Source organism: Hyperolius riggenbachi, chromosome 3 (assembly GCF_040937935.1).
Source record: "Hyperolius riggenbachi isolate aHypRig1 chromosome 3, aHypRig1.pri, whole genome shotgun sequence".
NCBI lineage: Eukaryota > Metazoa > Chordata > Amphibia > Anura > Hyperoliidae > Hyperolius > Hyperolius riggenbachi.
In genome coordinates, this window is record NC_090648.1 from 471,485,582 (window position 1) to 471,499,874 (window position 14,293).

Sequence of the window (14,293 nt, forward strand, 5' to 3'; positions counted from 1 at the left end):
CTGCGATTTTTACTTTTTATTATATTCATCAAAAAAGACATACATTTTGGCAAAAAAATGATTTTTTTAACTTTCTGTGCTGACATTTTTCAAATAAAGTAAAATTTCTGTATACATGCAGCGCGAAAAATGTGGACAAACATGTTTTTGATTAAAAAAACCCCATTCAGTGTATATTTATTGGTTTGGGTAAAAGTTATAGCGTTTACAAACTATGGTGCAAAAAGTGAATTTTCTCATTTTCAAGCATCTATGACTTTTCTGACCCCCTGTCATGTTTCATGAGGGGCTAGAATTCCAGGATAGTATAAATACCCCCCAAATTACCCCATTTTGGAAAGAAGACATCCCAAAGTATTCACTGAGAGGCATAGTGAGTTCATAGAAGTTTGGTCATTTGGTTTCAAGACTACTCCTCACGGTTTAGGGCCCCTAAAATGCCAGGGCAGTATAGGAACCCCACAAATGACCCCATTCTAGAAAGAAGACACCCCAAGGTATTCCGTTAGGAGTATGGTGAGTTCATAGAAGTTTTTATTTTTTTGTCACAAGTTAGCGGAAATTGATTTTAATTGTTTTTTTTTCACAAAGTGTCATTTTCCGCTAACTTGTGACAAAAAATAAAATCTTCTATGAACTCACCATACTCCGTACGGAATACCTTTGGGTGTCTTCTTTCTAGAATGGGGTCATTTGTGGGGTTCCTATACTGCCCAGGCATTTTAGGGGCCCTAAACCGTGAGGAGTAGTCTTGAAACCAAATGTCGCAAAATGACCTGCGAAATCCTAAAGGTACTCATTGGACTTTGAGCCCCTTAGCGTACTTAGGGTGTAAAAAAAAGTGCCACACATGTAGTACCGCCGTACTCAGGAGAAGTAGTATAATGCGTTTTGGGGTGTATTTTTACACATACCCATGCTAAGTGGGAGAAATCTCTGTAAATGACAATTGTTTGATTTTTTTACACACAATTGTCCATTTACATAGAAATTTCTCCCACCCAGCATGGGTATGTGTAAAAATACACCCCAAAACACATTATACTACTTTTCCTGAGTACGGCGGTACCACATGTGTGACACTTTTTTGCAGCCTAGGTGCGCTAAGGGGCCCAACGTCCTATTCACAGGTCATTTTGAGGCATTTGTTTTCTAGACTACTCCTCGCGGTTTAGGGCCCCTAAAATGCAAGGGCAGTATAGGAACCCCACAAGTGACCCCATTTTAGAAAGAAGACACCCCAAGGTATTCCGTTAGGTGTATGGCGAGTTCATAGAAGATTTTATTTTTTGTCACAAGTTAGTGAAAAATGACACTTTGTGAAAAAAAACCAATAAAAATCAATTTCCGCTAACTTTTGACAAAAAATAAAATCTTCTATGAACTCGTCATACACCTAACAGAATACCTTGGGGTGTCTTTTTTTCTAAAATGGGGTCACTTGTGGGGTTCCTATACCGCCCTGGCATTTTACAGGCCCAAAACCGTGAGTAGTCTGGAAACCAAATGTCTCAAAATGACTGTTCAGGGGTATAAGCATCTGCAAATTTTGATGACAGGTGGTCTATGAGGGGGCGAATTTTGTGGAACCGGTGATAAGCAGGGTGGCCTTTTAGATGACAGGTTGTATTGGGCCTGATCTGATAGATAGGAGTGCTAGGGGGGTGACAGGAGGTGATTGATGGGTGTCTCAGGGGGTGGTTAGAGGGGAAAATAGATGCAATCAATGCACTGGGGAGGTGATCGGAAGGGGGTCTGAGGGGGATCTGAGGGTTTGGCCGAGTGATCAGGAGCCCACACGGGGCAAATTGGGGCCTGATCTGATGGGTAGGTGTGCTAGGGGGTGACAGGAGGTGATTGATGGGTGTCTCAAGGTGTGATTAGAGGGGGGAATAGATGCAAGCAATGCACTGGCGAGGTGAACAGGGCTGGGGTCTGAGGGCATTCTGAGGGTGTGGGCGGGTGATTGAGTGCCCTAGGGGCAGATAGGGGTCTAATCTGATAGGTAGCAGTGACAGGGGGTGATTGATGGGTAATTAGTGGGTGTTTAGGGTAGAGAACAGATGTAAACACTGCACTTGGGAGGTGATCGGACGTCGGATCTGCGGGCGATCTATTGGTGTGGGTGGGTGATCAGATTGCCCGCAAGGGGCAGGTTAGGGGCTGATTGATGGGCGGCAGTGACAGCGGGTGATTGATGGGCGGCAGTGACAGCGGGTGATTGATGGGCGGCAGTGACAGGGGGTGATTGATGGGTGGCAGTGACAGGGGGTGATTGATGGGTGATTGATAGGTGATTGACAGGTAATCAGTGGGTTATTACAGGGGAGAACAGATTTAAATATTGCACTGGCGAATTGATAAGGGGGGGTCTGAGGGCAATCTGAGCGTGTAGGCGGGCGATTGGGTGCCCGCAAGGGGCAGATTAGGGTCTGATCTGATGGGTAACAGTGACAGGTGGTGATAGGGGGTGATTGATGGGTGATTGATGGGTAATTAGTGGGTGTTTAGAGGAGAGAATAGATGGAAACACTGCGCTTGGGTGGTGATCTGATGTCGGATCTGTGGGCGATCTATTGGTGTGGGTGGGTGATCAGTTTGCCCGCAAGGGGCAGGTTAGGGGCTGATTGTTGGGTGGCAGTGACAGGGGGTGATTGATGGGTGATAGGTGATTGGCAGGTGATTGACAGGTGATCAGTGGGTTATTACAGGGAAGGCCAGATGTAATTAACGCACTGGCGAATTTATAAGGGGGGGGGGGGGGGGTGTCTGAGGGCAATCTGAGCGTGTGGGCGGGTGATTGGGTGCCCGCAAGGGGCAGATTAGGGTCTGATCTGATAGGTAACAGTGACGGTTGGTGATAGGGGGTGATTGATGGGTAACTGATGGGTAATTAGTGGGTGTTTAGAGAAGATAACAGATGTAAACAATACATTTGGGAGGTAATCTGACGGCCGGTTTGCGGGCGATCTAATGGTGTGGGTGGGTGATCAGATTGCCCGCAAGGGGCAGGTTAGGGGCTGATTGATGGGTGGCAGTGACAGGGGGTGACAGGGGGTGATTGATAGGTGATAGGTGATTGGCAGGTGATTGACAGGTGATCAGTGGGTTATTACAGGGAAGAACAGATGTAATTAATGCACTGGTGAATTGATAAGGGGGCGTCAGAGGGCAATCTGAGCGTGTGGGCGGGTGATTGGGTGCCCGCAAGGGGCAGATTAGGGTCTGATCTGATAGGTAAAAGTGACAGCTGGTGATAGGGGGCGATTGATGGGTGATTGATGGGTAATTAGTGGGTGTTTAGAGGAGAGAATAGATGTAAACAATGGATTTGGGAGGTGATCTGATGTCGGATCTGCGGGCGATCTATTGGTGTGTGGGGGGTGATCAGATTGCCCGCAAGGGGAAGGTTAGGGGCTGATTGATGGGTGGCAGCAGGGCCGGCCCTAGACTTTTTGCCGCCTGAGGCAAATTTTTTTTAAAAAATTGCCACCGCCGTCCCTCCCCCCCCCCTCGGGGGGGGGGGGGCGCTCTGGGGGGCCGCCGAGCTGGAGGGGTAGCTGGCAGGACGGGGGTATTGGGCCAGCGGCGGGGAGGGGGGGTCGGACCCCCCCCTCCCTCGCCTGGGTCCCCCGTCCTCCGCTCCCCTCCAGCCTAAATAGACGCAGCCGTATATGTAAGAGGCACGGGCGGGGAGGACACTCACCTCTTCCCAGCATGCGCTCCACTGACATCACTTCCTGCAGCGTTGCAGGAAGTGATGTCAGTGGAGCGCACGCTGGAGCGAGGAGGAGGTGAGTGTCTCCCCGTCCGTGCCTCTTACATATACGGCTGCGTCTATTTAGGCTGGAGGGGAGCGGAGGACGGGGGACCCAGGCGAGGGAGGGGGGGGTCCGACCCCCCTCCCCGCCGCTGGCCCAATACCCCCGTCCTGCCAGCTACCCCTCCAGCTCGGCGGGCCGGCTCCCCGCACCCACGGACGGGCGGGTGCCGCCCCTGGAAATTTGCCGCCTGAGGCAAAAGTTTCACCCCGCCTCATGAGCGGGCCGGCCCTGGGTGGCAGTGACAAGGGGTGATTGACAGGTCATTGATGGGTGATTGACAGGTGATGGACAGGTGATTGACAGGTGATCAGGGGGGATAGATGCATACAGTACATGGGGGGGGGGTCTGGGGAGAATCTGAGGGGTGGGGGGGTGATCAGGAGGGAGCGGGGGGCAGGGGGGGGATAAAAAAAAAAATAGCGTCGACAGATAGTGACAGGGAGTAATTGATGGGTGATTAGGGGGGTGATTGGGTGCAAACAGGGGTCTGGGGGGTGGGCAGGGGGGGGTCTGATGTGTGCTGTGGGCGATCTGGGGCAGGGGGGGGGGAAATCAGTGTGCTTGGTCCAGACTAGGGTGGCTGCAGCCTGCCCTGGTGGTCCCTCGGACATTGGGACCACCAGGGCAGGAGGCAGCCTGTATAATACACTTTGTAAACATTACAAAGTGTATTATACACTTTGTATGCGGCGATCGTCGGGTTAACATCCCGCCGGCGCTTCCGTATGGCCGGCGGGATGTTGCGGCGGGTGAGCGGCACAAGGCAGAGGCGGAGGATCGCGTCACGGATGACGCGATCGCTCCGCCCATGCCTATACAAGGACTGCCGCCAATTGTCAATACGGCGGTCCTTGCGGCGTCCACTTCCCGGCCGCCAATTGTATATACGGCGGTCGGGAAGTGGTTAAGCAGTAGGAAGGAGGGGAGCAGAGTGAAGACACAGGCACAGGAGATTTTTGCCTTTGCCAATGACCAGAGATAAACAAGCCAGTACTGCTCTCTGCAATGAAAATAAACAATTTTACACACAGGGAATACTTGGCAATGTCTTCAAATGTTCTTTTATGCAACTAAGAGTAGTTAATGACATTTTAGTTATGGGCGTATAATCCCACTATAAAACAATGGCATTTACAATTGATGTAATTGAAATATCAAACTTATATTGATTGGATGTGCTGGTTCAATTGTACACACAAGGAATACTTTGGAATTTTTTCATATGTTCTTCATTGTAACTAGGAGTTGAAATCTTAGTTATGGGAGTATAATCTCACTTTAAAGTGGACTTGAACTCTTGCACAGGACAGCTGTGTAAACTGGCTGCCTCGGCAGAGTAGCTAATTTGTCAACACAGGGGGCTTGATTCACTACCGTGATAACTCATATCATGGCCATTTTCACATGCATTTTTGCGTTTGCGAAACAATATCATTTTCGTGCGCAAATGATGTTTTCGTGCAAAAATTCGCATTTGCGCGTGAAAATGCGCAATTGCGCGTGCAAATTAGTGATATAAGTTATCACGGTTTAGCGAATCAAGCCCAGGATGTTAACCCTATGGGCTTGATTCACAAAGTAGTGAGGACTGTTAACACGCTGTGAAAAGTGCTTCACACGAAATTTAGCATGAAAATGGTTATCGCGCGCAAAAATCCGATAACGTAAATTTATCGTGCGAACGCGGCACGTTAACGTGCGATAAATTTGCGTTATCGCACGAACGCAAACGTTAACGTGCGAAAATTTGTGTTAATGCGCGACATTCCATTTTTATGCGCGTGATAACCGTTTTTCACGCGAAAACGCGCGCAAAGCTCTTTTTCACAGCCGTGATAACAGTTATCATGGCTTTGTGAATCAAGCCCTATGTCTGCTTCTGTGAAAGCAGGAAGTAGACACACTGCAGATTTATGGCAGGATTTGTATTAGATGTAACAACAAATGTTTTTCTTTAAAGGTGATTATGTTGCTGCTTATCTTTTAGAGCAGAGAGGGAGTTCAGGTTCGCTTTCATAGATTTTCATCAAATTCAATAGCTATATAGACTCTACTACCTAATCCATTGAGGTGGCCACTAATGGTTCAATTTCTAGCGAAAAATCGTTCGAGCGATCAGAAATTCTGATCGGATTGGTTGTAAATAATCTCCATTGATGGGCACAATCAATTACGAACGATTATAAAAATAGTCGTCCGATTGGATTTTGGTCAAACTAAAATTTGGATTTTCTTGTTGGTTGTAATAGATAAGAAGCAAAAATTTGTTTGTTGATGGTTTAGGCTACTTGCAGACCAAGACGTTGCGTTAGGTGCCACGTTAAGGTCGCATAACGTGCACCTAACACAACGTATGGTGCTGCAAGAGAGGACGGTAGAGTGAGCCACGTTAGGCGGATCTATCCCTATAAGGTCTCCCAGAGTTGCGCTGATTGGCCGGTGGGACCATGTGATGCGGAGCGAGACACTCCGCATCACGTGGTCCTGCCGGCCAATCAGCGGCCGCCAGTGCAGTGAATATTAAGTAGCCATGTGCGCGGCTACTGTAGCTGGCTCTCCCCGCCTCCTCTCCGCCCCCCACTGCGCATGTGCAAACAGTCTAACGCGGCTATAGCCGCTCTAACGCCGTAGCATGCTGCACTTTCCCGACAACGTGCAGCGTTACATGTAACGCAACGTGGGCTGTGTGAACAGCCCACTTGTGTTACATTGCTGTGCGTTGGGGGAGCATTACAGGCGCACTAACGTGCGCCTGTAACGTCCCTGTGTGGAAGCAGCCTAAGGGAACAATTTTTCTTCCAATCAGAATTATCTGATCGCTCGAACGATTTTTCGCTAGAAATTGGATCGTTAGTGGCCACCTTTAAAAGATACCCGAAGTGACATGTGACATGATGAGATAGACGTGTATGTACAGTGCCTAGCACACAAATAACTATGCTGTGTTCCTTTTTTTCTTTCTCTGCCTGAAAGAGTTAAATATCAGGTATGTAAGTGGCTGACTCAGTCCTGACTCATACAGGAAGTGATTACAGTGTGACCCTCACTGATAAACACTTTCCTAGCAGAAAATGGCTGCTGAGAGCAAGAAACAGATAAAAAAAAGGGAATTTCTTATCAGTGAGGGTCACACTGAACTCACTTCCTGTCTGATTCAGGACTGAGTCAGCCACTTACATACTTGATATTTAACTCTTTCAGGCAGAGAAAGAAAAAAAGGAACACAGTCTAGTTATTTGTGTGCTAGGCACTGTAGATACACATGTCTATCTCATCATGTCACATTTCACTTCAGGAATCCTTTAAGTGTGCGGTAAATCTGCCTTTAGCAATGAGCCCGGGGCCAAGTTTCTCTTATGTCGTTATAGTTTTTATAATGACGTTATTCTGTTATTTAGCGATCAGGACGGACTACACAATTGGGCTCTATTCTCAATGAGTTACCGCATGAGTTAAATTAGGTAGTGATAAACACCGACCAAAATATCTCCATTTTCAAATTCACAAACATTTTTTACCTCATGCGGTAAAAGTGAGGTAAAACTGTGGTAATTACCTCAAATTTATCTCCAATTTGTGATTCTCAATTAAAAAGTTGGTGTTAATTAAGGATGTTTTTATCACCTACAAATGGTAGGTGATAATTATCACTTCTCTGCTTTTGGCCTTCAGGATGGAGCCTTTTGAGTTTGTTTGCTCGAGTTTCTGTCAATTTTACACAGCAGGCAGCAAAGACGAGTGTGTCTAATCTCAAGGCGCACTTTCAGACCTCGTACAGTCTTTTAGATGATTTAATAGATGCCGAGGAGGAAATTCTTCTCTGCTCTAAAAGATAAGCAACAGCATAATTACCTTTAAAGAAAAACATTTCTTTGTTACAGCTGATACAAATCCAGCAAACAATCTCCAGTGTATGTACTTCCTGCTTTCATGGAAGCAGACATGGGGTTAACATCCTGTGTTTACACATTAGCTGCTCTGCTGAGGCAGCCAGCTGGCACAGCTGAGAGGTCAAATTACAGTTGTGATTATTCACAGATGAGGGGGAAGGACAGGCTAAATTATATACATACAGGGTACATTTCTATATGTTTTCCTTCTGTCCTGTGCAAGAGTTGAGGTACCACTGTAAATGTGACAGGCTTTCCTGGGCCGTCTTTGTGTAATGGGTGACAAGTATATGGGCTGCCCTACAGTGGTCAAAAAAGCTTTATTTCCGTACCTATTACTGACAGTTTTATCACTTGTTTTATCACCTGTTTTATCACCTGTTTTACCGCACTTTTATCAAACATTTATCACACTTGGTACATTTTTAGTGAATACTCACTTTTTTCACTATTTTTAGTGAATTATAACTGGAGGTAATTTTTCACCCAAAAAAGAGTTACCGCACATGGGTTTGTGAATAGAGCCCAATAACGCCTTTTCTCATTGATGAGAATAGTGGGTGTTCAGCATCAGGCAATTGGCAGAAATCTGACGCCACGCGGAGCCCTCGCTTCTCTGCCGCATTTCCATTCCACACATTTTTAATTATGTCTCCAGTGAATTGTTGGCTTGTCAGGAGGGAAGCACTCGAATCGGCGCTGAATTAATGGCGGGAGGGGGGCAGCTGCGGGAAATGCGCCGCTCGTGAAAAGGTGAAACAATCGCTCATTGTTGACTGGTTTAATGTAATTGCGGCAGAGAGAGAAAAGGCCGTCTGCTCCTCTCCAGGACGCAGGTAGTGCACTTTACCCTCCCGTTCCTAAGCAACTGTTATTTTAAGATTAAATACTTCCTGTGCTGTCCACCTACTTGGAGCTGCGGCTGGATGACGGGAGAGCGTTGCTCCCTTGCGCTTCGCCTGCTGTCACTCTGCCGCTGCTGCCTGGATCCATGAGTCCTGCGCTGCCGTGGCTTTGGCAGGATGAGTTGGGGAAGCCTGCGTCTCCTGAAGCGGAGGAGAGAGCCCTTCACCTGTCCAGATGAGGTACGCTATTCACCTTCTTCTGTCCAGACGTGGCTGCCTTTCTGTCTGCTGGAGAGGGGTTGCTGCAGCTGCACACATGTGAAAGTTTTCTTGTGCAGCTTCTGGAGCTTGTGCTATGATTGCTGCATAAACTTGTTCCTATGGGAAGGGGGGTTCATTGCAAATGAAGAAACCCATATAAGCAGAGAAATGATTCAAGGGTGGGATGTTAAAGCAAACCTGCAGGGAAAATAAACGTATGAGATAATGAATTATATGTGTAGCGCAGCTAAGAAATTGAACATTACTAGCAAAGTAAAGAGTCTCATATTGTTTTCCAGTACAGGAAGATTTAACTAACTTCAGTTGTATGCAAAAGAGCTTCTCTGAGCTCTTCGACTCAACTTGGGTCTAGGATAGTCCGGTTTTCTGCAGCACTTCTCTCAACCTGTCTCACTCTCACTGTTTCTTGTTTGTTTAAAGGGAACCTTAAAGGACTTACGAGGTCAAATTACGCCGAAAAGTTAATGACCTGCTTCGTCTTTTAAGGCACGGAGAACGCCGTCCGCGCCCTCCGTGCCGATCCGCCGGGTCCCCCCCCGCTCATTAGCCCCCTGGGCCGGCTCCCGACCCCACGGCCCGGGTCGGGCTCTCATGCCTCTCCTAAAATGGCCGCCTGCTCTGGCCGCGGCTGCGCAGTCCGCATAGCCGCGAGTGCGGCTGCGCAGCTCAAGGGCCAACCCCCCCCCCCCCCCCTGATCCACGCTACGTGACTGTCATATCTACGCTTATCACCTGCTTTCTGAAGGATAATATTGAAGAATAAAGGAGAACTTTGGTTCATTTAAAAAACCCCGTTTGTTTGTATACATTGAACTGTGGAATCATTTGTAGGGGTGGAACCACACTACTTCTTTATCTTGTCAGTGATAGTCCCTTAGCCATAGACCCTGAACAAGCATGCGGCAGAACGGGTGTTTCTGAGTGGAATCGGAATCGGAATTCATTTTTATTCGCCGAGCATGACTGAGTCGTACCTGAAATTGGATTTGGCATGTACATGGCTCGGAATAGGAATAGAAATAAATCTAAATGGTAAACAGACACAATAAACATCAGTGTTTGTATTAGAACATCTGTATCATGGTACACTACAGCCCGGAACATAGGAACAGGAACTTATGCAGGATATTACAAACCTATGCTATGAGAAATGTTGCACTATGGAAATGAACCTTCTTATTATTTTTGTTTATTTCTTTTCTTTTTGGTAATATGATTCCGGCTAGGTTCACAGTAGGACACCACTTCACTACTGAGGGGTTTTACCCCTTGAACACCAGAGCAATTTTCACCTTTCAGCGCTCCTTCCATTCATTCGTCAATAACTTTATTATTACTTATCGCAATGAAATGAACTATATCTTGTTTTTTCGCCACCAATTAGGCTTTCTTTAGGTGGGACATTATGCCAAGAATTATTTTATTCTAAATGTGTTTTAATGGGAAAATAGGAAAAAAGTATTATTTTTCAGTTTTCGGCCATTATAGTTTTTAAATAAGGCATGCTACTGTAATTAAAACCCATGAAATGTATTTGCCCATCTGTCCCGGTTATAAAACCGTTTAAATGATGTCCCTATCACAATGTTTGGCGCCAATATTTTATTTGGAAATAAAGGTGCATTTTTTTCAGTTTTGCATCCATCCCTAATTACAAGCCCGCAGTTTATAAAGTAACAGTGTTATACCCTCTTGACATAAATATTTAAAAAGTTCAGTCCCTAAGGTAACTATTTATGTTTTTTTTTAATTGTATTTTTTTTTTTCTAATTAAAAAAAAAAAATGCTGGAGTGTGGGAGGTAATGAGTTAATTTATTGTGTAACTCAGGGGTCTCAAACTCAATTTACCAGGGGGCCGCAGGAGGCAAAGTCAGGATGAGGCTGGGCCGCATAAGGGATTTCACAAAAAAAGTCATTCAGCAGCTTTCAGCTTCAGCTCTGCCCCTCCTGACGTCAATCGCGGCGCATTGCCGCCTCTCCCCGCCCCTCTCTGTGAAGGAAGAGTGAGAGAGGCGGGCAGAGGCAGCGATGCGCCGCGATTGACGTCAGGAGGGGCAGAGCTGAAGCTGAAAGCTCGGCCCCTTCCAGGAAATGCCGGCGGATTGCCCCCCGGGCGATTTGGGGGCCTGCAGCCCTCGTTTAGCGGCGGGGATGCGGCAGATTACTTGGGAGCACTGAAGCGAACTATAAGGAAGCTTTTGCCGGCGCGGGCCACAAAATATTGTATAGAGGGCCGCAAATGGCCCGCGGGCCGCGAGTTTGAGACCCCTGGTGTAACTGTAATGTGTTTGTATATGTAAAATGCTTTAGGGTGTAGTTTTACTATTTGGCCACAAGATGGCCACAGTGTGTCTGTTTACATGCGACCTGTAAGCGTCCGGAAGGACGCTTACAGGAAGCAGTAGGAGGCTGAGAAGATCACAATGATCGCGCTGTTTCTAATAGAAGCACGGATCATTGCAGGGGCTTAGATCAACGAACGGGAATGGATTTTCCCGTTCATTGATCTCCGGGCGAGCGAGCGGCAGCGTGCACGAGCGGCAGGAGCGCGCGCATGAGTGGCAGGAGCGCGGACAGCGGTTTTAGCGCGGAAGGTACGGATTTCTCCGTCGCTGGTTTTTTAGGGGGGAAAAAAGGGACGGAGAAATTCGTACCGCGGGGGGTTAAGTGGTTAAAGTCGAAATGCAACATTACAACTCAACGCAAGAAAAAAGTGGTAACGCACATTAATAATGCATTACTGCCGCAATAATGCATTAATAATGCATTACTGCCGCATTAAGTAGGTACAGCGAAGCATACAGGCAATGAAAAGTATGCTTTCCTGTATCTGGTAACGTGTGCGTTTAGAGGTAATGAACTGCAGCAGTGTGTTACCATAGCGCTACATGTTACCGTGCAACACTGAGAACGTTGCATAGACTTTTAATTGCATTGTGGTAAGAACGTAGCGCCGCAACGTCCTACTGTGAACCTAGCCTAAGTTCAAGCATTAATAATTCCTCTTTAATTGCTTATACTGGGAACTCTTCTATGCGTACGTTCCCCTTTCCAATGCATTAATTTGTAAGCATACAATTGTACGTGGAAAATAAGGCGCGAGTAACGTATTCGTAGTTCTCTACGCAATACACATGTTAACTGCGCATAGTGGGCGTAAGATGCGCGTAGCAGTACTTCGCTTCGCGTAAATTCGTAAGCGTAGTTTTGAAACTTCACCTACAAAGGATTGGGTCACACTAGAGCTATTTCGGGCATGTTTTTGAAGCTCCAACAATGGTGTTGAGCCTACTAGAGTGCTTTCGATTTTGGAAATTGCAAATGCAGGACATACAGCCTTTTGTGAGTGTTTGGTTTCCAATACATAGTATATGAGTTCGCTTAATCGGCGGAAAACGCAGTGGAAATCGCCAACAAAACACTGATACCAAGCTCTAGCGATTGCGATATTGCTTTGCGATTTCTAGTATGCCCCTGGCCTTAAAGGAAATGTCAGGTAATTTAAGTTAGGCAAGCTCTACTTACCCGGGGCTTCCTCCAGCCCCTTGCAACCGATATGTCCCACGTCGCAGCTCCGGTCCCAGCCGCCAGTGCAGGGGCCGACCTCGCAAGTTCTTCCTCTACTGCGCCTGCGTGAGAGCCGCTGACAATCATTTGCACGTGGGCTGGAGTGTTCTGCGCAGGCGCAGTTCTATTTTTCACAATTGCATGGAACCGGCTGTAATGTCTTTAAATGACCACATGTTGTAATATTTGTATGGTAATAATTTTTCCAAGATACGTTAAACACAGTGTTTCAATAGACAATTTATCTGAAACAACGTCCGGCGGACTGGAATAGCTGCATGCTTGTTTCAGGTGTGTGATTCAGACACAACTGCAGCCAAAGAAATCACCAGGGTTGCCAGGCAACTGGTATTGTTTAAAAGGAAATACATATGGCAGCCTCCTTATTTCTCTCACTTTAAGTGCCTTTTTACTGAGGGAATGGCATGGATTTTAAAATGTGCAGAAAGGGTGTACAGTACATACATCATTAAAACCACTGACTGGTGAACTGAACACTATTGATTTTCTCGTTAGGATGACACCTGTCAAGAACAGGGATATATTTGGCAGCAAATGAACAGTCAGTTCTTGAAGGCAATGAGTTGGAAGCAAGTAACATGGGCAAGGATAAGGATCTGAGCAACTATGACAAGGGCCACATTTAGATGGCTAGAGCATCTTTACAATAACAGGTCTTAGGGGGGCTCCCCAACTACTTGCCGACCGCGTCACACTGATGGGCGTGGATGAGGCGGCAGCCCCTGGACTGCCTAACGCCGATTGGAGACTGTTAGACAGCGAAACTGTTCGCAGTCTTTTATTGCCGTACAGCGCTGTGATCTAAGGCAGCGCTGTACTAGGGACAGCCTCGTGACACGGCTGTCCCCCTGGGAGACATGACAGTGATCGGCTGTTATAGGCTGAAGCCTATGACAGCCGATGACACTGCTTGGCTGGCAGGGGAAGGTAGGGAGATAAAATATATATATAAATAAAGTAAACAATATTAGAAAATAAAACAAATAAATATTGGTGGGGGAGCGATCAGACCCCACCAACAGAGAGCTCTTTTGGTGGGGAGGGGGAATCACTTGTTTGCTGAGTTGGACGGCCCTGCAGTGAGGCATTAAAGCTGCAGTGGCCTATTTGTGAAAAATGGCCTGGTCTTTAGGGGGGTTTAACACTGCGGTCCTCAGGTGGTTAAACCCGTCAGTACCAGCAGTCTCTGCCCTTTTAAGGACCAGACGCTCCTGGTACCAGAAAGTGCCAAATACTGTCAAATCGCTGCCCATATCCACCGCTACTGCCATCCACACCACACACCCGTCTCCTCAGGCCACCCCCTCTGACGGCAGAGCTCTGTGAGCCGGTCAAGAGACTATTTCATGGGCTTCTGACCATGTGATCTAAGTAAGCCAATGGGAGTTGCTTACATTGATCGACAGGGTCAGGAACCAATGAAATCGGCTCCTGACCAGCTCACAGAGCTCTGCCGTCATAGAGACGGCAGGGCGAGTGAGTTGCGGCGATGAGACGACGACGATATTGGCAGGAGCAGCGAGAACGCATGGTGACGGTAAAGTAAAATCTATCACTGAGACTTAATTCTCACTGATAAGGCATTACAGTCATAAAACTTTTTCCTGGTAGAGAATAGCTTCTGAGTGCAGGGGATAGATAAAATAGATCAATAGTTCATATATTTTGGCTTAGAAATCTCTCAGACTATGAGAAGGACTGTGTTATTCATTTATACTACAAAACTAAATTTTTAGCTGATACACAGAGACTAAAACTGTGGGATTTTTAGGAGTAGGAGGATAGATACAATAGTTTATTTAATCAGTTTATTTTCACCTCTGGTTTTCTTTTATAGGATCTGCTGCTAACATCTTGGTGCCT

The 14,293-nt window shown here is 46.8% G+C and overlaps 1 protein-coding gene across 13 annotated transcripts in view; it reads left to right on the forward strand.

Moving 5' to 3' along the window:
- Nucleotides 1-14,293, forward strand: part of PDE3A (phosphodiesterase 3A) — a 454,279-nt gene that overhangs the window by 300,615 nt on the left and 139,371 nt on the right. Inside the window, exon 1 of one of the 13 annotated variants that reach the window (XM_068278004.1) lies at nucleotides 8,615-8,799. The exons of the other annotated variants lie outside the window; for them this stretch is intronic. Coding sequence (XP_068134105.1) covers nucleotides 8,737-8,799 — 63 coding nt within the window. The 5' untranslated portion in view covers nucleotides 8,615-8,736. Of the gene's footprint in view, nucleotides 1-8,614; nucleotides 8,800-14,293 lie in introns of those variants that run through there. 13 annotated transcript variants of the gene reach the window in all.